The sequence below is a fragment of the Rhinatrema bivittatum genome, chromosome 2 (assembly GCF_901001135.1).
Source record: "Rhinatrema bivittatum chromosome 2, aRhiBiv1.1, whole genome shotgun sequence".
In the NCBI taxonomy this organism is placed as follows: Eukaryota; Metazoa; Chordata; class Amphibia; order Gymnophiona; family Rhinatrematidae; genus Rhinatrema; species Rhinatrema bivittatum.
Genome location: NC_042616.1, coordinates 310,865,479 through 310,889,452, shown reverse-complemented (window position 1 = coordinate 310,889,452; position 23,974 = coordinate 310,865,479). Strand labels below are relative to the sequence as shown.

The 23,974-nt window shown below is 45.9% G+C and overlaps 1 protein-coding gene across 3 annotated transcripts in view; it reads right to left on the bottom strand.

Moving 5' to 3' along the window:
• Positions 1-223: 223 nt before the first annotated feature.
• Positions 224-23,974, bottom strand: part of TRANK1 (tetratricopeptide repeat and ankyrin repeat containing 1) — a 265,426-nt gene continuing 241,675 nt past the window's right edge. For all 3 annotated transcript variants that reach the window (XM_029589706.1, XM_029589707.1, XM_029589708.1), the window contains 2 exons: positions 3,372-3,473; positions 224-2,592 (listed from right to left, as the gene is read on the bottom strand). In XM_029589706.1, the coding sequence (XP_029445566.1) occupies positions 2,486-2,592; positions 3,372-3,473 (209 nt within the window). In that variant the 3' untranslated portion in view covers positions 224-2,485. The remainder of the gene's footprint in view (positions 2,593-3,371; positions 3,474-23,974) is intronic.

Genomic DNA, 23,974 nt, shown 5'->3' with positions numbered 1-23,974 from the left:
GTAACATGGGATCTTCTTAGTGTTTGGGTACTTGCCGGGTTCTTGTGACCTGGTTTGCTCTCTGTTGGAAACAGGTTGCTGGGCTTGATGGTCCCTTGGTCTGACCCAACATGGCAATTTCTTATGTTCTTAGCTCTTGCAGCTAACAGCATATCCGTACCAAAATGGATGTTCTGCTGTATTTCTTTTGCACTGTTATACTGAAGACTCAAAGACAAAAGGGTTGAACAACAAGATTTTATTTTCTGTACACGGTGCAGAATTAGATATAAACAAAACTGGATCATAAAATGTCAACCTAGCTGGCTTTATAAACATTTCACTACAGGTATCTTTGGCAACATGAACTTATAAAACATTTCTTGGAATAAAAAAAGTTTGATTAGAAACAAATACTAAGAAATTCTTGGCCCCTCGTGTATCAACCAACATAAAATTTTATGATGCATCTATTTACAGCAGCAAATACATATCTCCTTCAACATACTGAAAACATTTTATTTTTCTTTTAACATTTGATTACATTATAGAATCTGGCAGTGGTCAGATACTGCATATTTTACCCTTTTTTTCTAGGTTGCTACTTCCTCTAGAGGTCCACTCTGGATTTGTGGCAGCAGTCAAGGTCACCATCCAGCACTGGTATCTGATCAAAAGACTCAGTACAGCATCCTGATCATTGCCACTGCAGTTTTCCACACATGGAACAAAGACACCCTTTTCACAAATCACAAGACAGTAGGTGCAACGGAACCCCCTAAAAGATGCACTGGGTTTGCAGTCATTATAGTCCCATTTCAGTGAAGCCAGTCTGAGATTGTCTTTAGATAGATACCAAACTCCTCCCCTCCAAAAAAAAAAGACAGGAAGAGGAGGAGGAAGAAAATCCAGGAAAATTTAACCTGGTTATCAAAACCATAATTACAAATGCTGCACTTGCGAATAAACCAACTGTCACTTAAATCTAAATTCACAGGTCGTATTACAACTTCTCAAACTATCACAACAATGATTTAAGCTATTTTCCAACATGAGGGCATTCCAATCTAGGGAGAGAAAGGACTATTTTTTTTTTTTTTACAGGTAGGCCACTAACATTCCATAAGCAGCAATACTGTGCCTCACAGTGTCATGGTCTGTTACTGTCACCGCACCTCCGGTGGTCAGCAGTTTGGTCCTGTAGTATCTGTCATACTACAAAAAGGGTTCCAAGACTGTGGACCCTTCAGCGAAGCTAAAGCTGGAATGGGAATGGATTGATTTTCATAAGCTGCAGGGAAAAGAAAATGAGCAAAAGGCAGGTACCCTTCATTTCCAGCTGATCGTGATTTCTATTTAATTCAGGGAAGTGTTCTCATCAGCCTCCAGCTGCTGTGTGTTCCTTGCCCTCACACCAAGTTTCAGAGGGCGAAGCAGCAGCACCTGGAGCCAGAGTTGAAATCTCTCCTTTAAGTGTGCCTGTGAAAGAGTTATAAAGTGAAGAATAAAGACGAAAACCATCACGTCAGACAGAGAGGTATCATTTGTGGCACTCACCCTGGGGCTGAGCTAGGTAACTAGAAATTTCAGGGGTAAGAGAAGAGATGTTGTTGTTAATGTCTAAATTGTGTGCAGCATTCAAATGGTCCTAAGTGAACTGCAGGGCAAACCTTAAAACTTTTTTTATTTTTAACTTTTTTAAACTTTATAAGAGGATTGAGGCACCATGAAAATCCATGCCGCAAGAGGCATGCTTTATCTTCCTGTTTTTTTCTTTTTTTGTGTGCGTTTGTTGTTTAACCCAGGCTCAATTGGCTTCACAACCATACATTTATCTAAAAAAAAAACCCAAACAAACCTGAATGCAGCGATAACAGTCAGAACATGGTCCTTCCAATGCACAGAATGGGACCAGAGCTCTTCATTTTAAGTCATTACTCAGTTAAGCTGTACCAACCAGCGCAAGGGTCCTGAATGGCAAACTGAATGTGCTGAGTGTCAAATCACAATCCTCCTCTTTCCCTGAGGCTTTGGAAAAAAGATGGGCTGTGGGATGATACTGTGATGCCTTCAGAATGCCAGTGGAGGTGTATATCCAACACCACTCACAGTTATCATTCGTGGCTCGTAGAAGTCAGTGAGGAAAACTGAAAAAAAGAAACTGTTGTGCGGTACTTGGGTCCTTTATTTCTTTGCACCAGCAATTCTAAAATTAACCAGGCCACACGGGCACCAAATTTCAGCTAATTATGGAGTTTCCTACAAATTGGTAATGGAAGAAACCGCCATGTATTTTCACAAGGTTGTCATAACATTTAATATATACATAACACAAATTCAAACTTCTAGACAAATACCTTTCCATATTAACTGAATAAAACAAATTAAAATCTATGGGAATGACAGGAAGGGGTGGGGGGGGGAGGGGCAGCTTTTCATGTCCAAGTTACAGCAGGATAGCACTTATGGTAAAGTGCACTGCTGTCGTCTTCATGTAGTTTCTTAATTAGCGTCTTTTGTTTTTCTTCTTTCTTCTTAAATTCTTTTTATTTCTACAGAGTTCGTCAAAACCTTCTTCAAAATCATTTTCGAAGTCACAGTCCTGTTTAAATGCTGAGCAAGAAAATAAAATAAGTAGGAGCGTTAGTGTAAAAAACTGAAGGCATGCTCTGATAGTACAAGTCTTTTAATCAGCTGCACAGGAAGAGAGAGAATGGTATAGAATTCCACTGAAGGCAGCACGTGCTACATATTTTATTCTGATTAGCTGCTTGAGGCTGGAAAGACTCGTTTTCTCTTTTCATCAGGACAGGTCAGGCCTTGGCGCATCGCAGAGGTGGTACGCTCAGGCCGAGAGAGGGAGGGGAAGGGATGGAAGATGATAGCTGCTGCTACTGGCCACCAAGGGGTGCTGAGGGTGCAGCCTGGAGAAGGCACCTCTCCAGCACATGGGCTGATAATGGTTCCCCAGAGGGAGGGGGAAAATCCAAGAGGGAGGAGGGATATAATGGGGAAAAGACAAATCAAAAAATGTTGAAATAACTTTTTATTATACTGAAAATGCTGTAATTTGCTTTTTGGAGAGATTTGTTTGAAAATTATGAGATAGAATACTGAACTTCAAGAATATATCCTCAAAGCACACACAACATTTTTTTTATTTCCTTGGACCATAATAAAAATATACAGCTAGGATTTTAAACAGGAAAATGGCAAACCTTCTATGGTTTATAAGCACTAGCATCATTTTTCTTTCTTCTTTTTAATTTAGGTCTGGCAGCAATGTCCTGCCTGTCAATCACAACTGGCCCCAACTAGGACTTATCCATGAACCTTCACTCACAGATGCCTGGATTTTACTCCCTACAGACATAGTAATATGAAAAACAAACCATCCTTCTTGGTTTTGTTTCCTGCTGTTTTCTTCAGCCATTCATGAGCAGTACCAATGTTAGTGATCAACTTCTTAACATAGACCATAATTTGTTCTTCAGCTGTAATAGAAGACATGCAATTTTAGACACACAGCCAAGAACCAAAAAGCCACATTTAGGCCTCTTCTTGTAGACTTATATAGTGGAAAGTACCCAGCATTGCTCAGGTAGTCTGCTCCATAACAGATACATTTTTAAATTGAACAAAAGTGAAAACAATATATATTGTTGTATTTTATTAAGTAATTTAACAGAAAGTATATAGAAAGCTGGAACCTCTCTATAAAGAACAGTGACAGTGTATTAGATTTCTCCTGTTGCTGGCTACAGCAGGACTCCATCCCACAATGGTCAAAGGAAGAAAGGGCTGCTATGGGACTCTATCCTGCATTTGCCAAAGGAGGAAAGAGTTGTCGGATGAAGAAGGGTCTGGTGGTGGCTGAAGAAGAGACCCTATGTGTGTGTGTCTCTCTCTCTCTGTGGGAGCCTGTGTGTGTGTGTGTGTGTGTGCATGTGTGAGTGGCAGCTCATTTGTGTGTGTGCGCGAGTGGAAGCCTGCATCTGTATGAGTGTGTGTGTATGCCTGTGAGCCTGTGTGTGAGAGTGGGAGTCAGTATCTGTGTATGTATGTGTGTGGGAGCCTGTATCTGTATACCTGTCAGCCTGTGTGTGAGAGTGGGAGTCAGTATCTGTGTATGTATGTGTGTGGGAGCCTGTATCTGTATACCTGTGAGCCTGTGTGTGAGAGTGGGAGTCAGTATCTGTGTAGGTATGTGTGTGTGAGCCTGTATCTGTATACCTGTGAGCCTGTGTGTGAGAGTGGGAGTCAGTATCTGTGTATGTATGTGTGTGGGAGCCTGTATCTGTATACCTGTCAGCCTGTGTGTGAGAGTGGGAGTATGTGTGTATGTATGTGTGTGGAAGTCTGTGCATGTATGAGTGGGATCCAGTATGTATGTGTGTGCTAGTGTGTATGTGTGGGAGCCAGTCTCTGTATGTCTGAGAGCCTGTGAGTGTATATGTGCGCTTGTCAGTGAACATGTGTATGCATGTCTGTGTGCACATGTGAGTGGGAGCCTATCTGTGTATGTGCAAGCCTGTGCATAAATATGTGTCTGTGAGCGTGCATGTGTCTCTGAATGGGAGCCTGTCTATATGTGCCATGTGAGTGGGAGCCTGCAAGTGCATGTTTCTGTATGTAAGCCTGTGTGTTTGAGAGTCTGAGAGACAGGGCTTCACAGACAGAGCATACTGTCTTTGCACAGTGCACCTTCCACTGTTCAGGGTGCCACCTGATGGCCACAGACAGACACAACAATGTGACCAACACAAGCCTTTTACATATATATATATATATATATATATATATATACAGATAGATAGAGATTATTGCCATTTTACCCTATAATCTTTTCAAATGTTTGAGGTATAAAAACAGCACATTGAGAACTTAAGAGAAGCAGTTGGTAGTCTCCAGGCCTTTGGATGTTTCACTTTGAATTATGTATGAACATTGCTGATTGATTTTCTTCCGACATTAATCTAAGGGCCGAGTTTATCACATTGTACAATTGGTGCATGGTTTCACAAATGGGAAATTGCAGTGAGAATACCTTACAAAAGATCTAAATTAATCCCACAAGATACCTGGCTATCAGTTAAGAACATAAGAAGTTGCTATACTGGGTCAGATAGAGGGTTCATCAAGCCCAGCATCCTGTTTCCAACAGTGGCCAATACAGGATACAAGAAATCAAATGTTAAATAGATCCCATGCTACTAATGCTGGTAATAAGCAGTGGCTATTCCCTAAGTCAACATGACTAATAGCAGTTTAAGGATTTCTCCTCCAGGAACTTGTCCAAATCTTTTTTAAACCCAGCTAAGCTAACTGCCTTAACCACATCCTCTGGCAACAAACTGCAGAACTTAATTGTGCGTTGAGTGAAAAAGAATTTTCTGCAATTGTTTTAAATATGCTAGCTAATTTCATGGAGTGCTCCCTATTTGAAAGAGTAAACAACCAATTCACATTTACCCGTTTTAGTCCTCTCTTGATTTTTTAGACCTCCATCATATCCCCCTCAGTCATCTCTTCTCCAAGCTGAACAGCCCTAACCTCTTTAGCTTTTCCTCATAGGGGAGCTGTTCCATCCCCTTTATCATTTTGGCTGCCCTTCTCTGTACTTTTTCCAGTGCATCTATATCTTTTTAGAGATGCAGCGACCAGAATTGTACACAGTATTCAAGGTGCGGTCTCACCATAGAGCGATACAGAGGCATTATGACATTTTCTGTTTTATTCACCATTCCCTTCCTCATAATTCCTAACAATGTTTGCTTTTTTGACTGCTGCAGCACACTGAGCTGAATATTTCAATGTATTGTCCACTATGAAGCCTAAATCTTTTTCTTGGGTGGCAACGCCTAACATGAAACCTAACATTGTGTAACTACAGCATTGGTTATTTTTCCCTATATGCATCACTTTGCACTTGTCCACATTAAATTTCATCTGCCATTTAGACGCCCAATTTTCCAGTATCCTGCAATTTATCACTATCCGCTTGTGATTTAAGTACCCAGAATAATTGTGTAATTTGCAAATTTGATCACCTCACTCGTCGCTCCCCTTTCCAGATTATTTATAAATATATTAAAAAGTACCTGTTCAAGTACAGATCGCGGAGGCAATCCACTGATACCTCTCTCCACTGAGAAAACTGAGCATTTACTCCTACTCTGTTTCCTGTTTTTTTGCAATGCATAAAAGTAATTGTCTCCTATTCCATGACTTTTAAATTTTCCTAGAAGCTCTCATGGGGGACTTTATCAAATGCCTTTTGAAAATCCAAATACACTAACTCTACCAGCTCATCTTTATCCACATGTTTAACCCTTTCACAAAACATATAGCAGATTTGTGAGGCAAGATTTCCTTTGGGTAAATCCATGTTGACCATGTCCCATTAAACCATGTCTATCCAAATGTTCAGTGATTTTGTTCTTTATTTATTTATTTGTATTTATTTATTTGTCGAGTTTTATATACCGTCATTCGGTATCGCCATCACAACGGTTTACATGGTTCGATCAGTATATGACAGTTTACTCATGAGGTGCATGGATCATAAACAGAGTAAGATACATGTGCAATTAGTTAATGGTATTTGTACAATAGGCGGTGAGAATAATCAGGTATATATACATGGTTGGGTCACAGATGTATATCAGGTTTGTTAATGTTTGGCAATATTAGGTGATCTGGGTATCAGTTGATTGAGGGATAAGGGTCTGTTTCAGTTCAGTTGGAAGGTCTGTTGTTAGTTGGTTGCTGAGTATTCCTTGCTTGTCTTGGTAGGCTTTGGAGAAAAGCCAAGTTTTCAGATCTTTTTTGAATGTGTTTAAGTTGAGTTGCAGTCTTAGTTCCATCAGGAGGGTGTTCCAGATTTTGGGGCTGGCAATGGAGAGTACTCTTTCTCGGGTTGTGGTGAGTTGTGCAGTTTTGATGGAGGGGACTGCTAGTAGACCTTTGTTGTTTGATCGTAGGTTTCGTTGAGGATTATGGGGGGTGAGGTTTAAGCCTGCCCGGTCAGTTTGTTCTTTGTGTAATAATTTGTGTAAGATGGTCAGTGTTTTGTGTTCTATTCAGAACTTTATTGGTACCCAGTGTAGTGATATAAGTAAGGGAGTTATATGTGCCTTCTTTTTTGCACCTGTGAGGATTCTGGCAGCTGAGTTTTGTAGGATTTGGAGTGGTTTGATGTTGGAAAACGGTAGTCCAAGAAGTAGGGAGTTGTAGTAGTCGATGTTTGAGAAGATGAGAAGTTGAAGTACCTTTCTGAAATCATTTGGGGTTAGGAATGGTTTTAGATGTCTTAGAGTTAACAATTTGTGATATCCCTCCTTAATTTTGGTTGTTATGTGGTTTCTGAAGGATAGTTTGTTGTCCATTATGACTTCTAGGTTTCTTGTGTGTGTTACTGGGGAGATTGGGTTCATCTGATTTTCAAGTTTGAGTGGTGGTGGTGGGGAAGGGCTGGGTTTTCGATCCATGATTATTATTTCATTTTTTTCGATGTTTATTATGAGTTTCATGTGTGTTAGTTGTTGTTTGATCCTAGGAGTGTGGCTGTTTCCTTGTAGGTATCTTCCAGTGTATTTCGAATGGGTATTAGAATTTGTATGTCATCTGCGTAGAGGAAGTGGGTGACTCTGAGATTGTTTAGAAGATGACATATTGGAAGTAGGTACATGTTGAAAAGAGTGGCGGACAGGGCGGAGCCTTGGGGAACTCCAGTGTTAAGGTTAATTTTTTTGGATAGTGTGTTATTAATTGATACTTGGTAGCTTCTGTTAGATAGGTAAGATGAGAACCATCGAAGGGTTATGTTGGTTAGTCCAATTTCTATCAGTCTGTCCAGGAGAATTGTATGGTTTACAGTGTCGAATGCAGCTGATAGGTCTAAGAGGATGAGTAGGTATTTCTGCCTGTTGTCAAATCCTCTTAGTATGGTGTCATTCAATGAGGGTAGGAGTGTTTCTGTGCTTAAGTTTTTCCTGAGGCCAAATTGCGTTGGGTGTAAGATGTTGTTCTGTTCAAGGTGGTCATTTAGTTGGGAGTGAACGATCTTTTCAATGATCTTGGCTCTGAGGATAGGTTTGACATAGGGCGGTAGTTTGAAGGGTTGTCGGGGTCTAGATTGTTCTTTTTTAGGATCGGTTTAATTACAGCTGATTTGAATCGGTTAGGGTAGTTCCTTCAGTCAGAGATAGGTTGATAATATTGGTAAGTGTTTCAATTAGGATGGGCTCCATAGTTTTAATGGTTTTTATGGGGATGCTGTCGAGGAGGTGGTTGGCAGGGTTCAATTTTTTGATGATTGATTGTATTTCAAGGGAGGAGACTGGGTCAAAGTTTGACCATTTTGGTATATCCTTTATTTTCATTTTGATGGTTTGGCTGTTGCAGTTAAGGTTGTTGTTGATTAAGTATGTTATTTTCTTATTAAAGAATTCTGCAAAGTCATCGCTACTGTTTTTGTGCATGGTGTTATCTGGTTGGTTGGGGTTTTGGTGAAGTTTTGTACTATGGAGAATAGCATTCTAGGGTTGTGTTGGAACTTATTGAGTTTGTTTGAGAAGAATTCTTTTTTGGCATTGTTAATAAGATTTTTGTTGTGGGAGAGGTAACTTCGATATGCGATTAGCATAGATGTTGTTTTATTCTTACGCCATGCCTTTTCTTTCTTCCGGAGCTGGCGTTTGGCCTCTCTGATGTTTTCGTTGTACCACTGCTTGAGATGTTGTGGGTCTTTTATTGTTTTTGTGATAGTGGGGTTGATGTTGTCCGCCATAGTTTTGGTGATGTTAAGCCATGAGTTTGTTGCGTTTTCGGAGTTTGAAAGGTCTATATTTGTTAATTCAGTTTGGAGTGGTTTTTTTGGAGGACATCCATGTTGAATGTAGGACAGTAAGTTATTGTTCTTGGTCTGTTTTGTGTTGTTGTGAGGTTGGAGTTGTAAGTCAAGTTGGTTTGAATCAGGTGGTGGTCTGACCAGGGGATTTTGTTAATGTTAGTTTCATGGGTTAACCATGCTTCGGGTTAATGAAGATGAGGTCTATGGTGTGTCCAGCTTTGTGTGTTGGGACATTGATCACTTGTATTAATCGCATTGTTGATAGTGCATCAATGATTGTTTGGCAGGTTTAGAATAGTTTCTCAAGATTTTTCCCAGCACTAAACTCAGGTTCACTGGTTTATAGTTTCCCGGAACATCCCTGGAGCCCTTTTTAAATATCAAGGTTACAATGCACTGCCTCCATAACATGCAAATTTTCTCTCATGCATATTCATTGTGGATATCCCAAAAACCCGACTGGCTGGTGGCCCTCCAGGACAGGTTTGGGGATCACTGGTCTACACTAAGGAAAACAAAATTATCAAGTAAGTAATTTCTCCATTTCCTAGCGTGTAGCCAGATAGACTCAGGACCAATGGGATGTACAAAAGCTACTCCTGAACAGGGCAGGAGGCTGCCTGTGGCCCACTTAGTACTGCCCTTGCAAAGGTTTTGTCCTCCCGGGCCTGGACATCCAGGCGATAGAACCTGGAGAAGGTGAGTATGGAGGACCATGTTGCCGCCCAACAAATCTCGGCGGGCGACAGCATCTTGGTTTCTGCCCAGGACACTGCCTGGGCCCTTGTTGAATGGGCTTTGACTTGCAGAGGTGGGGGCTTCCCTGACTCTACTTAGGCCGCCTTGATTACTTCTTTGATCCAGCGTGCTATGGTTGCAACGAGGCTGCTTCCCCCTGTTTCTTCCCGCTGTGAAGGACGAATAAGTGGTCAGTCTTTCTCACAGATTACGATCTTTCCAGGTATCGGACTAGGAGTCTGCCAATGTTTAGATGGTGAAGAAGGCATGAGTCTTCTGAGTCCTTATGCTCATCTGGAGATGGCAGCAAGATGGTTTGTTTTAGATGAAATTGAGAAACCACCTTCAGTAGAAAGGAGGGGACAGTGCGTAGCTGTATGGCTCCCAGTGTGAACCTGAGGAACGGTTCCAGACAGGATAGTGCTTGAAGCTCGGAGATGTGATGGGCTGAACATATTGCCACTAGGAATGCAGTCTTCAAGGTCAGGAGCCGTAGTGACAGGCCGCGTGTTGGTCTGAAGGAAGTCCCTGCTAGGAAGTCTAGTGCTAGGTTGAGATTCTATAGAGGCACCAGCCACTTTAGTGGTAGTCAGATTTGTTTGACCCCTCTCAGGAAGCGGGAAACATCTGGATGGGTTGATAGACTGATGCCGTCCACTTTGACTCTGAAGCAGGCCAGCGCTACCACCTGAACCTTGAGGGAGTTGAGAGACAACCCCTTCTTTAAGCCGTCCTGCAAAAATTCCAGGATCATGGGAATTTTGACTGTTTGTGGAAGGATCTCGCGGTCCTCACACCAGGCTTCGAATACTCTCCATATTCGTATGTAAGCTAGGGATGTGGAGAACTTGCATGCTCAGAGCAAGGTGTCAATCATTGCCTTAGAGTATCCGCTTTTCTTCAGGCGAGTCCTCTCAAGGGCCAGACCGTAAGAGAGAATCGAGTTGGGTCTTCGTGGAGGATCGGTTCTTGCCGGAGAAGGTCCCTGTGTGGAGGTAGGCACAGAGGGTTCCCCGCAAGAAGTCTTCGCATGTCTGCATACCATGGCCTTCTTGGCGAGTCTGGGGCCACTAGAAGTACTAGTCCCCTGTGGTGTTCTATCTTGCGGATGATCCTGCCCAGTAGTGACCATGGGGGGAAAAGCATACAGCAGGTCTTCCTGTGGCCAGGTCTGGACGAGGGCATCTATTCCCCGGGATTGCAGTTCTCATCTGCGGCTGAAGAACTTGAGAACTTGGGCGTTGGACTGGGTTGCCAGTAGATCCATGGCTGGGGTTCTCCAGTGGTTTACTATCAACTGGAAGGCTGTGGTAGACAGCGTCCATTCCCCTGGATATGGGCTCTCTCTGCTGAAGTAGTCTGCAGAGACTTTGTCCTTTCCCGCGATGTGGGAGGCTGAGATCCCTTGCAGGTTTGTTTCCGCCCACGCCATGAGGGGGTCTATCTCCAGGGACACCTGTTGGCTCCTGGTCCCTCCCTGGTGGTTGATGTAGGCAAATGTTGTGGCATTGTCCGAAATGACTCTGACAGACCCCCCCCCCCCCCCCCCCGGAGTCTGTGGCCGAATCGTAGACAGGTTAGTCGGATTGCTTGGGCTTCCAGCTGGTTTATGTTCTATCCCGCCTCTTCCTTGTCTCATTGTCCCTGGGCCGTCAGTTCCTGACAGTGGGCTCCCCACCCTTGCAGGCTCGCATCCGTGGTGAGCAAGATCCAGTTCGGTGAGGACAGTCTTATTCCCTCGCTCAGGTGGTCCTCCTGTAGCCACAACTGGAGCTGTGCCCGAACCTCTGCTGGTAATTGGAGGTGAATGGAGTAGTTCTGGGATGTCGGGTCCCATCATGACAGTAGGGAACGTTGTAGTGGGCACATGTGGGCCCTTGCCCATGGAATGACTTCCAGGGTTGATGTCATGAGACCGAGGACATGGAGGCAGTCCTATACCGTGGGGCGAGCATAGTTCAACAGTTTAGGCAGTTGACCCATCAGTTTCCTTCTCCTTGGAGGGGGGAGGACAACCTTGTCTTGCTTGGTGTCGAAGCGGACTCCCAGGTACTCTAGCGACTGGGAGGGCTGCAGGCAGCTCTTGGCTGTGTTGACGACCCACCTGAGATTCTGCAGTAGATTCTTGACTCTGGTGGTCGCCTGGTGACTTTCCTCTGGAGATTTTGCCCTGATCAGCCAATCGTCCAGGTAAGGATGTACGAGGATTCCTTCTTTCCTCAGTGTTGCCGCCACTACCACCATGATTTTGGTGAAAGTCCGAGGGGCAGTAGCTAGTCCGAAGGGTAGCGCCTGGAACTGGTAATGATGGTCCAGTATCTCAAAGCGTAGGAAGCGCTGATGGTCGTGATGTACTGGGATGTGGAGATAGGCTTCGGATAGATCCAGTGAAGTCAGCAATTCTCCCGGCTGTACTGCCCTTATGACTGAGCGTAGGGTTTTCCTTGGGAAGTGTGGTACTCTCTCAGGTAACGACTGATGGTCTTGAGGTCCAGGATGGGCCGGAACGTTCCCTCCTACTTGGGAACTATAAAATAGATGGAATAGTGACCAGTAATTTGTTGGTGCGTGGGCACCGGGGTTATCACCGTTAGGCTGATTAGTTTTGTCAGTGTGGTTTCCACTGCCGTACTCTTGGAGAGGGCGTGGCACGGTAATCTCACAAATTTGTCTGGAGGGATGCTGTGGAAGTCCAGATAGTATCACTTTCGAATGATGGTTAGGACCCACTTGTCCGAAATTATTTCGACCCATCTTTGGTAGAAGAGGGTAAGTCTGCCCCCAATGACTTCTTCCTGTGGATGGGTCTGCTGATTCTCATTATGGGGTACGGCTGGAGCCTGTACCTGAGCCTGCTCCCCTCTTGTTGTGTCTGTTCCGAAAGGACTGAGCCCTGCCCGCGGAGCGAGGTGCTTGGTAGTATGTGTTCTTGTACGGTCTAAAGTGCTGAGCTCCTCTGCCCTTGGTTCTTCGGGGGAAGGAGTGCTGGTTTCTTTTGTTCCTATCCTCCAGTAGACGAGGTACTGGTGATTCGCTCCATTTGTTGGCTAACTTCTCCAATTCGCTTCCAAACAAGAGGAATCCTTTGAAAGGCATTCTCGTGAGGTTCGCTTTGGAGGTTGCATTGGCTGACCAATTTCGGAGCCATAGTTGTCTTCTGGCTGCCACTATGGAGGAGACTCCCCTGGCTGAGGTGCGCACTAGGTCTGAGGTCGCATCTGTGAGGAAGGATATCGCGAGTTCCAATGTTTCACCGGACGTGGTTGCGTCTCTGGAGAGAAGCAAGCAGGTACATGTTACTATGGCGCAGCAGGAAGCGATCTGCAGGGTTATTGCTGCTACAAAGGACTGTTTAAGGATGGCTTCCTGACGTCTGTCCTGGGCATCCTTATGTGCCGCTCCTCCTTCGACTGGGATGGTCGTGCGCTTAGAGATTGCGCAGACCATGGCGTCCACTTTTGGGAACAGTAGGAGTTCCTTGGCTGTGGGTTCCAGGGGGTATAGGGCTTCTAAGGCCCATCCTCCTTTGAAGCTGGCCTCCAGGTGGCAAGCTGGGCAGAGGGCTTGTCCCTTGGTCGGCGGTGCCATGATTTGTGCGCATGAAGTGACTCAAAACCCGTCTGTGCGCATTGGTATGCGCGCCGGGAGGCTTAGTTGTGCGCTCCGGGTGCACCGAAGATGTGCCTGCGGGATGCGCAAGATGGCATGCAGGTTAGTACTTTGTGCGCCTGGCTGAGATGTGCACACCGCTGTGCATACGGCGCTATTTGTGCGGGCTGCTATACGCCCGGCACCGTTGTGCCTGCAGGTGTGCGCACGGCAGTTGTGTGCCGCTCTGCGTACAAGTCGGTTGTGCGCACGGCTCCATTGAGCAGGCAATACGGCGATCAAGGGGGGAAATGGCGCAGACGACCACGCGAACAAGATGGTGACCCCTCCCCGGAGGGTCACCACGTGTGTGGACCCTCACACCAGATCGTGGTCTAACCCAGGTGGGGCTGCTCAACCCGATTTTACAGACACCGGAATGGACGATCGGTGCGGCAATTCGAGCCTCAGAGACCGGAGACTTAGAAGAAGGTTTCTACCTTATCTGTTGCGATCCCCCCTGTTGCTGCGCTACAGGAGGTCTCTTACCTTCCTCCAGAGGCCGCTCTGAAGCCTGGGCCTCGCCTGTGTTCCATCCGGGACTTGCTCCAGGGCCTGAGAGGCCTAGCTGTGCCGTGGCTTGCATGCCAGCGTTTGGACTTCCTGTTTGGCGACGCCCTTTCCTAGGGGCTGGCCCGCAGCTCTCCACCTGACTTATAGGACCAGCGGTGGGCGGTCCTGGCAAGCTCCTCCCAGGGAGTTGCCTTCTACCTCCAGTACTTAAGGACTTTCTGTTCACTTGCAAAGGGCCTTCGGATCAGGTCCTACAGTCGTCTGTATCCTTGCCGATCCAGGTCCCCCGGTTTCGCCTATGCCTTGTTGGGTTCCTGTCCTGTGTCCCTGCCTAGATGTATGCTCCTGTTCCTGCCAGCCGTAAGGGCTTCGGATGTGAGTATCCCAGCATCGGAGTTCCTGTTCGCCTGGGTCTTCCCCGCACCCTCCTTCTCAGTGTGGTCTGCGACCAGCCTTCCTGGGCTGTGTAGGGCGTGTCTGGGACAGGGTGGTCCGCGACTCAGTCCCACGGGTGGGCTGAGTAGGGCGCCCTGATGGACAGTGCAATGTTTCCGTCCAGCCTTGTCTACAGTATCTGCTTCAGCCCTTGCCCGGATGTCTTCCTGTCTCTGCCTTGACCTACGTCCTTGTCTGGTTCCTGAGCCTTCTGTCCTGTTGGGCCCTGGAGTGGCCAACAGGAGGGATTCGTCCCACGGGCTCTTGAGCTTCTGCCAGCCGAGGGGGCTTCGGATGTGAGTATCCCAGCATCGGAGTTCCTGCTCGCCTGGATCTTTCCTGTGTCTCGCTTCAGCCCTTGTCCTGATGTCTCCGTCTTGCTTCAGCCTGCCTCTGCCCCGTCTGATGTCTTCTGTTTAAGGACTCTGTCTGCCCTCGCCTCTGTCCGGCCTGCTGCCCATTGCCGTTCCCTGCGGCAGGTCCGAAAGGGCCGGGAACAGTCGGAGGACCGTTCATTAGTCAACTTCCCCGTGTCGGACTCCTTGCTTCTGTTCCTGCCTGCCTCGCTCACCATGCCTGCTCAGCTCACCTCCCACGGTGCGGCTTGGGGCTCCTCCTTGAGTCCTGCCGTGGCCCAAGGGCTCACCACCACCCGCTTACGACGACCGCGCCCGCGCGCGCTCGTAACATTATCTGGTCTTGGTGTTTTCCGGTCTCGTGCCTGGCGGTCTCCGGCTGCGGGGCAAGAGGGAATTACCTTCACCACCGTGCTCGATTCAATAGCCACTGCCTCTAAGCCACCCTGGGGGCTAGGTCCATGCCGGGAGCCGGCTACCGGACCAAGGCTTACCTCTGAGGGATCTCGGAAATCACCTCAGGAATTCTCGACTGGGGGAGGGACCCTTAGGTATCACCTCAGGAGAGTGGGGCTCATCTTCTTGAGGTACATTTTCTTTCTTCTTTGTTTTAGAATTGCTAACACTATTCTAGTGTGTGGTTGTGTCCTTATCTGCTTTAGGAGACGGAGAAATACTGAAGAGCAGAGCTTCCTGCACAGGTATATGTAGGCTGATGTCAGCTTTGAAATCTGACTCTGTCTCCCATCTGCTATCAGGAGTACACTATACCCATTGGTCCTGAGTCCATCTGGCTACACTCTAGGAAATGGACAATTTTAATGACTGGTTACAAATTACTAGTAATAGAGCTGAAATTTAATTTGTGAGTTCTTTCCAAAACCTGGAGTGTTAACCATATGGTCCGGGCAATTTGCTACTCTTCAGTTTGGCAATCTGGACTGCTACATCTTCTAGGTTCTCCGTGATTTGGTTCAGTTCATCTGAATCATCACCCTTCAAAACCGTCTCTGGAATGGGTATCTCCTCAACATCTTAATTTGTAAATACGAAAGCGAAGGCTTCATTTAGTCTTTCCATGATGGCCTTATATTTCCTCAGTGTCTCTTTAATCCCTCGATCATCTAAGGGTCCAACCGACTCCCTAGAAGGCTTCCTACTTTAGATATACTTTTTAAAAATTTATTATGAATTTTTGCCTCTATGGCCAGCTTCTTTTGAAATTCTCCCTTAGCCTGTCTTATCAATGTTTTACATTTAGCTTGGCAATGCTTTTTCTTTTTCCTATTTTATTAAGATGGATCTTTCCTCCAATTTTTGAAGGAAGAGATTTTGGCTAAAATAGCCTCTTTCACTTCGCCTTTAAACCAAGCTGGCAGTTGTTTGGCCTTCCACTTTTCTTAATGCATTGTGTACTTTAGTTCCTATTAGACTATATGATAAAATAATGCCTTATTCCTTTCTTATTTGGGGTAGGAGCAGCATAACAAGTGATTGGCCCTGGTCCCCACTCTCCCCTGTTGCTGCAGTCTCTCAGTGGGAGCCTGCCTGTAGAAGTGGTGACGAAAAGGGACCAAAGGCATCAAGAAATATAAATAACCGGATATGAGCATTTCATATTCTAGCAAGTACAGTACTGGAAAAAACACATAAGGACCCATAAAACATAAACGGGTTGGGTGTGGCTAAATCATGATGAAAAATTTAGAAAGTTTGTAGGACTGCAGGCCCCTTTGATTACATGGTCAGTAATCCCATCAGCTCTCTAGTCCTGCTGTGACTACTGCTTCTCCTCTCTCTCTTCCTTAGATATTACGAGGGTTCCAGAGGTTGCAGATGTTGCATTTGGCAGTCTTCAGGGCATAAGCTACTCTGCTCTTGTGTCAGTTGTACTGGAGATTTCTGCTTTTATGAGAAGAAGAGATATGGCAGTGCAGTGTGGAGACTTCGGGATCCATGCATATGTCCCAATCTCTCTGTGAGGAGGGAGGGGTTGGATAGGGAAGAGCTCTGGTTATTTTATAGCAGAGGAAGTATTACATTTAAGAGAGGCCTTACTTGGGATTTTTTGATCTGGCAGTTTCCTCCTTTTCCTTTGGGCTTGCAGCTCACTTGGAACCAGAGCTGGGAGATGGCAGCATGAGTCTTCATTTGCAACTACCCAGGGATTTATTTCTCCTATTTTATATCACCATTACTGCTTCCTTAGTCTGCTCACTAGAGGCAGTCCTTGGTCAGGGACCATGGAAGAAAGCACCTTCTGGAACCCCGCAATCATAGCTCCTAGATCCAGACATTAGTGTATCACCAACTCAACGCACAATTAAACTCTGGAATTTGTTGCCAGGGGATGTGGTTAGTGCAGTTAGTGTAGCTAGGTTTAAAAAAGGTTTGGATAAGTTCTTACCACTGCATGACGACAGATTCCCTCTGTCCATGTCGCCTTTATTTTATTGTGGTTTAGTAATTTTGTATCCTTATTGCAGAATTTCTGTTTTCATAAGCCACTCTGGGCTCAATATTCAAAGACATTTAGCCAGACAACTCATAATTTATCTGGCTAAATTGCAAGTTTTTGAACATTGGGGCTCTTTTCTGGCTAAAATCTAGCCAGATTAAAAAATAAAAAGAGGCATTCCGAAGCGGGTCTAAGTTATCCAGCTAACCTAACTGATTTTAGCCAGATAACTTTACTCTTCCTTCAGAGAAGATATAAAACTATTCAGGCTAGTGTGGACAGATAAACTGCCATTTAACCAGATATGTTAAAAAATATCTGGTTAAGTTATCACTGGTTTTTTTTTTTTTTTTTTAAAGTATGGGCCTGCAGCCCAATTTCTCCCTACCCCTTAAATATTAAATAAATGATCCTATTTAGTGGAGATCCCATCTCCCCAAACCCTTCATATGTGGATAAAGCAGAGCTGCTTACCTGTAACAGGTGTTCTCTGGGGACATGGGTGACATTATCAGATGGAGCCCCGATGCGGAAAACTTATGTCAAAGTTTCTAGAACTTTGACTAGGAACACTGAGCATGTCCAGCATGCTCTATATACCATGCGCCCATGAGGGGGCCCTCTACAGATATGTAACATAGAAATATAATTAAAATAAAAAATATAGGAGAAACGCAACTCCACAAAGTGGCAGGCGGGTTTTGTGAGGACTAATATCCTGCTGTCCTTGGAGAACACCTGTACAGGCAAACAATTCTGCTTTCTCCGAGGTCAAGCAGGATATTAGTCCTCACACATGGGTGAATCCCTAGCTACAGGCTGCTCCCAAACACAAAAAGGGGGCCAACAGACACCCAACCAGGTATCAACGAGCACAACAATGGTGATATTGGTAACAAAGGGGGAGACAACTTGAAACCGAACAACAAGCCCTAGGCAGGAGAGTTTGATTCTACACCTCAAATATATTTCGAAGGAGAGACTGACCGAACTTACTGTCATGTCAACCATCCCTATCCAGTCAGTAATGAGATGTGAATGTGTGGAGCGTACTCCACATTGCAGTCTTGCAGATTTCCTCCACGGGAACTGCTCGCAAGTGGGCCACCGACGCTGCCATGGCTCTGACAGAATGAGCCTTGACATTATCCCCAAGAGGCAGTCCCTCCTAGGCATAACAGAAGGAGATGCAATCTGTTAGCCAATTAGATAGGGTCTGGCAATGACAATGTCCAACCTATTCTTATCAAAAGAAACAAAAAGTTGGGTAGACTGTGTATGGGCTTCTGTCCGCTCCAGATAGAAGGCTAAAGCTCGCTTGCAGTCCAAACTGTGTACGCTTTGGTGCGAATGAGGCCTGGGAAAGAATATTGGCAGGACTATTGACTGGTTATGATGGAAATCCATGGGGAAACCCAGATGGCCGCCGAATGAGAAAGCAGAGTGAGAGCTCTCTCTATTTCCGACGCTTTTTAAAAAATGTCCTCTATCCTGATGCCTCATACCAAGCGTAAGGCTAAGGTAAGGGAGATTGTATCTAGTTCTCCCTTACCAGACTTACATCAGCCACAGATTGAGGGGTTTCTCACAGTAATGCCGACTTTGGTTCCAGAAGTGAGAGCCACTGCTGGTGGTGCTGAGGAGCGGATGCCAAATTCGGTGGCCGAGGAGATCTCTTTGAGCCCCGATGTGCCAATTCCACCTACTCCTCCCCATTGGGGGTCGACGGACCATCTAGATCCTCTGCCAGTTCTACCGGGGATGCCGGTTTTGGAGGGGACAGACATGGAGGAGGTCGGAGGATCTGTGCCATCTTCTGCAGCAGCGGATTTTGTTTCTGCTGGTAAGAAGAGCCCCCCTTTGGTGGGGGTGTCTCAAGTGGTAGGTTCTCCAGCAGAGGCCTCGACGCTGGCTCTTTCTGAGAGCCTGAGGCAGGACATTGCATCGAGCCTAGGCAATATGGTGCAGGAAACCCTGGCCGTGAATCCTCTGCTCTTAAAACCCTCTGTTATAACATTAGATGTGCTATGGAATGCTTTGGTATCCCTTGAAACCTCTATCTCTTCTTTAACTAAGATTTCTTTGGACACTAATCACCGAATACTTGCAATGGAAAAACAAGTTCACTCTCAGAGTGGTAAAATGGAAATTTTGGAATCTCGTACTGCCTCAGTTGAAAAAATTCAAAATGGCTTGGTGCAGTCCAATTTGATTTATACAAAGAATTTTGAAAATATTGAAAATTCCTTGAGAAGTTTGAACCTAGAGTTTTCAACTTTCCTTACACTAAATTGATTTCACCAACAGATGTTTTCAAGAACTATTTATCTTTTGTTCTCAAGATACCTGCAACTGCAATGCCTGTTATAACAAATGCATATTATTTGCCACAAACTCAAGAAGTCACCGGTGGAAGTCAGTCTCAGGATTCAACCCTTGATCTGACCAACATTCTTGAATCATCACAAAAGACTGAGATTACTAAAAGAGCCACATAGTTGGTGTCTTTTGCTTTCTTGGTAGATAGAAACACTGTGATTAGGTATTTTCTTCGTAATAGGTTACATACGTTTTATGGCCAGAAATTGTGGATTTATCCTGATACATCTAGGTTGATTCAAGATCATAGGAAAATATTTTTGTCTATGAGATCAGATGTCTTGTTAAAGGACACCCAATTTACTTTACGATATCCTTGTAAGAAAATGTTAATTACATTTTCTTTGAACCTTCAGAGCTTCGGGTTTTCTTGGATTCCCACACCTAGAGGAAACTCCTTGCATGAATTGGACAACTGATATATTGCGGTGATTGTTTTCTCTTTATATTTTTTCTCTTTTTCATGATTTTGGATTATGCTCCTTTTTCTTTCTTGGTCTCCCCTTTTTACCTTCTATATTTAGGGGAATGTATAGATGTAATAATTTCTTATTTTTTCTGTTCATTGTAAATGTATTCATACTCCTTACAAACCTCTTTTTCTGTTACAAGAGATGCTTGTGTTAATATGTAAATTGCAGAAAAATAAAATTAAAAAAAAGATGGAAATCCATCACTACCTTAGGCAGGAACTTAGGGTGCGTATGCAAGACCACCCCGTCATGATAAAATTTAGTATAAAGTGGATAAGTCACTAAGGCCTGGAGCTCACTGACCCTGCATGCTGATGTGACCGCCACCAAAAATATGACCTTCCAGGTCAGGTACTTCAGGTCTCAGGTGTGCAGCGGCTCAAAAAGAGTTTTCATCAGCTGAGCTAATACTACGTTGAGGTCCCAAGACATAGTGGGAGGCTTTAGGTGAGGCTTCAATTGAGGGAGGCCCCACATGAAATGTACAACTATAAGCGTACATCTACACCTTGGTGGTATGCGTCAATTGCAGTAAGATAAACTCTAACAGAGTTGGTTTTTAAGCCAGCTTCCAACTGGTGTGGCAGGTAATCAAGCAGATTTTTGTGTGGGGCAGGAGAATGGATCAAGGGCTTTCTGCTCACACTCCATGGAAAACCTCCTCCACTTTTCTAATGCAAGGCTTTGTAGAAGCCACCAGGACCTGAGACACATCCTCTGAAAGATTTAGATTTATTTATTTAGATTTATATTCTGCTTTTCACACTTTTTTTCAGGTACTGTTTGTATTTCCCTATCCTCAGAAGGCTTACAATCTAAGTTTGTACCTGAGGCAATGGAGGGTAGTGTGATTTGCCCAAGGTCACAAGGAGCGACAGTGAGACTCGAACCCTGGTCTCCTGGTTCGTAGCCCACTGCTCAATCCACTAGGTTACTCCTCCACTCCTGAAAGATCAGGCGGCTGCAGGATTTACCTCTCAACATCCAGGCCGTGAGCGATAGGGCCTGGAGGTTGGGATGCCGCAACCTGCCTTGATCTTGCGTGATGAGATCTGGGGAAATTCCCAGACTGATTGGTCTCCGGATGGACAGCTCCCGTAGGAATAGAAATCAGACTTGTCTTGGCCAATAACGGGCTATGAGGATCATAGTTCCCTCTGTCCTCACGAAACTTCAAGAGAGTCTTCACCACTAAGGGAATCGGAGGACACGCATATAGAAGACCCTTACCTCAATGATGGGCAAAGGGGTTGAGGTTGGTTTGCCATCTGACCTGAACAGGGAACAGAATCGAGGCATCTTCCTGTTGCAGGGGGATGTAAACATCTATGTCTGGGCTCCCCCAGAAGAGGAATATCCGATTTGCTACCCCCAGGTCCAGGGACCACTCATGGGGTCTGAAGGCTCGACTTAACTATCCGCTACCACATTGTCCATTCCGGACAGGTACATGACCCTGAGACAGGGCCCACGACCAGATCTGAACTGCTTCCTGACACAGGAGGTATGATCTCGTGCCTCCCTGCTTGTTGACATACCCCATAGCTACCTAGTTGTCAGTCTGGATCAGGACAACTTTGTTGGACAGCTAATCTCTGAAAGCCCATAGCATGTACCTGATCGCCCAAAGCTCCAGGAAGTTGATTTGACAAGAGCATTCCTCAGGAGACCAGAGACCCTGGGTGCTGAGCCCATCTACATGAGCTCCCCACCCTAGGGTGGATGCATGCGTGGTTAGTACAATTTGAGTAGGGAGACTTTAAAAAGAGATCCCCCATTCCAGATTGGAAAGTACCTGCCACCAGGACGAGTCACGGAGAAAAGGGATGACTCTGATGCAATCCTGGAGGCCCTGAGTGGCCTGGCACCACTGCGACCTCAGGGTCTATTGGGCTCTGCGCAAGTGTAAATGTGCCAAGGGAATGACATGGATGGCTGTGGTCATATGGCCCAAAAGTCACAATATGTGCCAAGCTGACATCTGCTGGCTCTTTTGAATCTCTGCTTTGATGGTTATAAGGTGACAGCCCTCTCTGGTGAGGCAGGAAGGCCTGAGCTCTGTCTAGCAGGGCTCTATGAAGTCCAATTGAAGCGATGGGATTAGATGGGACTTTGGGTAGTTGAGAATGACCCCTAGTGATTTCAACACCTGGATGGTCAAGCACATGGGCCTGGCTGCCCCTGACTGAGATGTGCTCTTGAACAGCCAATCATCCAGATACAGGAAAATATACACTCAGAGGTGTGCCACCATTATGGTCAGGCATTTTGTGAAGATCCGTGGATCTGACGCAAACCCGAACGGCACCACCCGGTATTGGAAATGCTGATTTCCCACCACAGATCGTAGATACTTCTTGTGACCGGGGAAGATCTCGATATGAGTGTATGCGTCCTTTAGATCGAGGGAGCACACCCAGTCCCTCTTTTTGTAAACAAGGGATCAAGGTACCCAGGGAAACCATCTTAAACTTTTCTTTTCTTAGAAACTTGTTCAAGGTCTTTAGGTCTAGGATGGGACAGAGTCCTCCTGTTCTCTCTGGAATTCAGGAAGTACCTGAAGTAGAATCCCCACCCTATTTGCCCTGGTGGTACAGGCTCGACCACTCTGGCCATTAAGAGGGAGGAGAGCTCCACTAGTAGTACCGCCTGATGTGCTACTGGCTCCCAAAATGGGCATGGAGGGCAATTTGGCGGGACACCCAATAGATTCAAGTGGTACCCTTGATGGATGATGGAGAGAACCCACAGGTCTGAGATTATTCTGGGCCACTGGTTCAAAAGAACTGGAGCCTGCCCCCAACTGGAAGGTCCATTGTCCTAGGTATTGGCAACTGGCCTACGCTCCCTCTAGCCCAGTCAAAATCCATTCTCGGGTTAACTGAGGAGCCGGCTGGGACGGGGGCTCTCTGCTGCCTGGGATGGCCACGGGAGCCCTGATGGTGTTGACGGGAGTGAAGCGGCGGAGGATTGTACTGCCTTTGGTGAAAGAAAGACTTCCTTAGCCTTGGTCTCGCTGGCCTCCTGGATGAGGACGGGTCCAGAATAATGGCGGAGAGTTGTTGGAGCATCTCATGGTGATCCTGAGGTTAGGCCACAGTATCTCTCACCCTATCATTCCTGTGCCTCTGGTCGGAGATCCAAGGCCGCAGCAATGCTATTCTGCAGGTGCTGATTCCCCACATGCACCTCGTGTTTTCTGCACTCCAGGTCCTTTTGCACATGAGTGTGTCCTGCTGCTCAGTCACCTCATGTACCTGCTTCCAAGAGCAAGTATTGGCTCATGTAGAACTGGTAGGCAGCAATGTGGGCAATGAGCATGGTATCTTGAAATACCTTCCTCCCAAGAGTGTCCATCGCTCTATGGTCCTTCCCCAGGGGTGTCAAGAAATGAGTTTGAGAGCACTTGGCCATTTTGAGGGCGGATTCGACCACCACTGACTAGTGAGGCAACTGACTCTTATTGAATCTGGCAGCCTTCTGGACGAAGTAAATCCTGTCTGCCTTTTAATTAATGGGAGGCACTGTGAGGGAGTGTTTCCATATCCTCAACAGGAACTCCTTAAGAATCTCATGTACTGGGACCGCCACGATCTCCTTAGGAAGCTCCATGAATTGGAGGATCTCAAACATTTTGTGCCTGGCATCCTCCTCCGTTCACAATTGAAAAGGGATGTCCTCCGCCATCACCATTACAAACCTGCAATGTTTAAGTCCTCAGGCGGAGACTTCCTTCGCTCCTCTGGAAGAGAAGGGATTGAAGGGAGACCCTCAGAACAGAAGGGATTGAAGGGAGACCCTCAGAGCAGAACTCAGAATCGTCATCCCCCTATGGTTCCTCACTGTAAGCCATAGGGGTTGGGTCTCTAGGTGCTTGGCCTTTGTTCAGAGATGCAGGCACTGGTAAAACTGGACTGGATGGGGGGTGGCAGGCCTCGGCATCTCTACTGGCATCACTGGAGACTGGCAACAACCACTGTATCGGTAGGGGGAAGCTTCAGTGCCCCACAGGGACTGACGCCATCTGGGTCATTAAGGCACCAATAAGCATGTTGAGCTTCTCCAGCAGCAGTTTGATGATGGGTAGCACTGGCTCTGGTGCTGTTAGTGCCACAAGACCAAAACCCTGCAGCGCCAGATC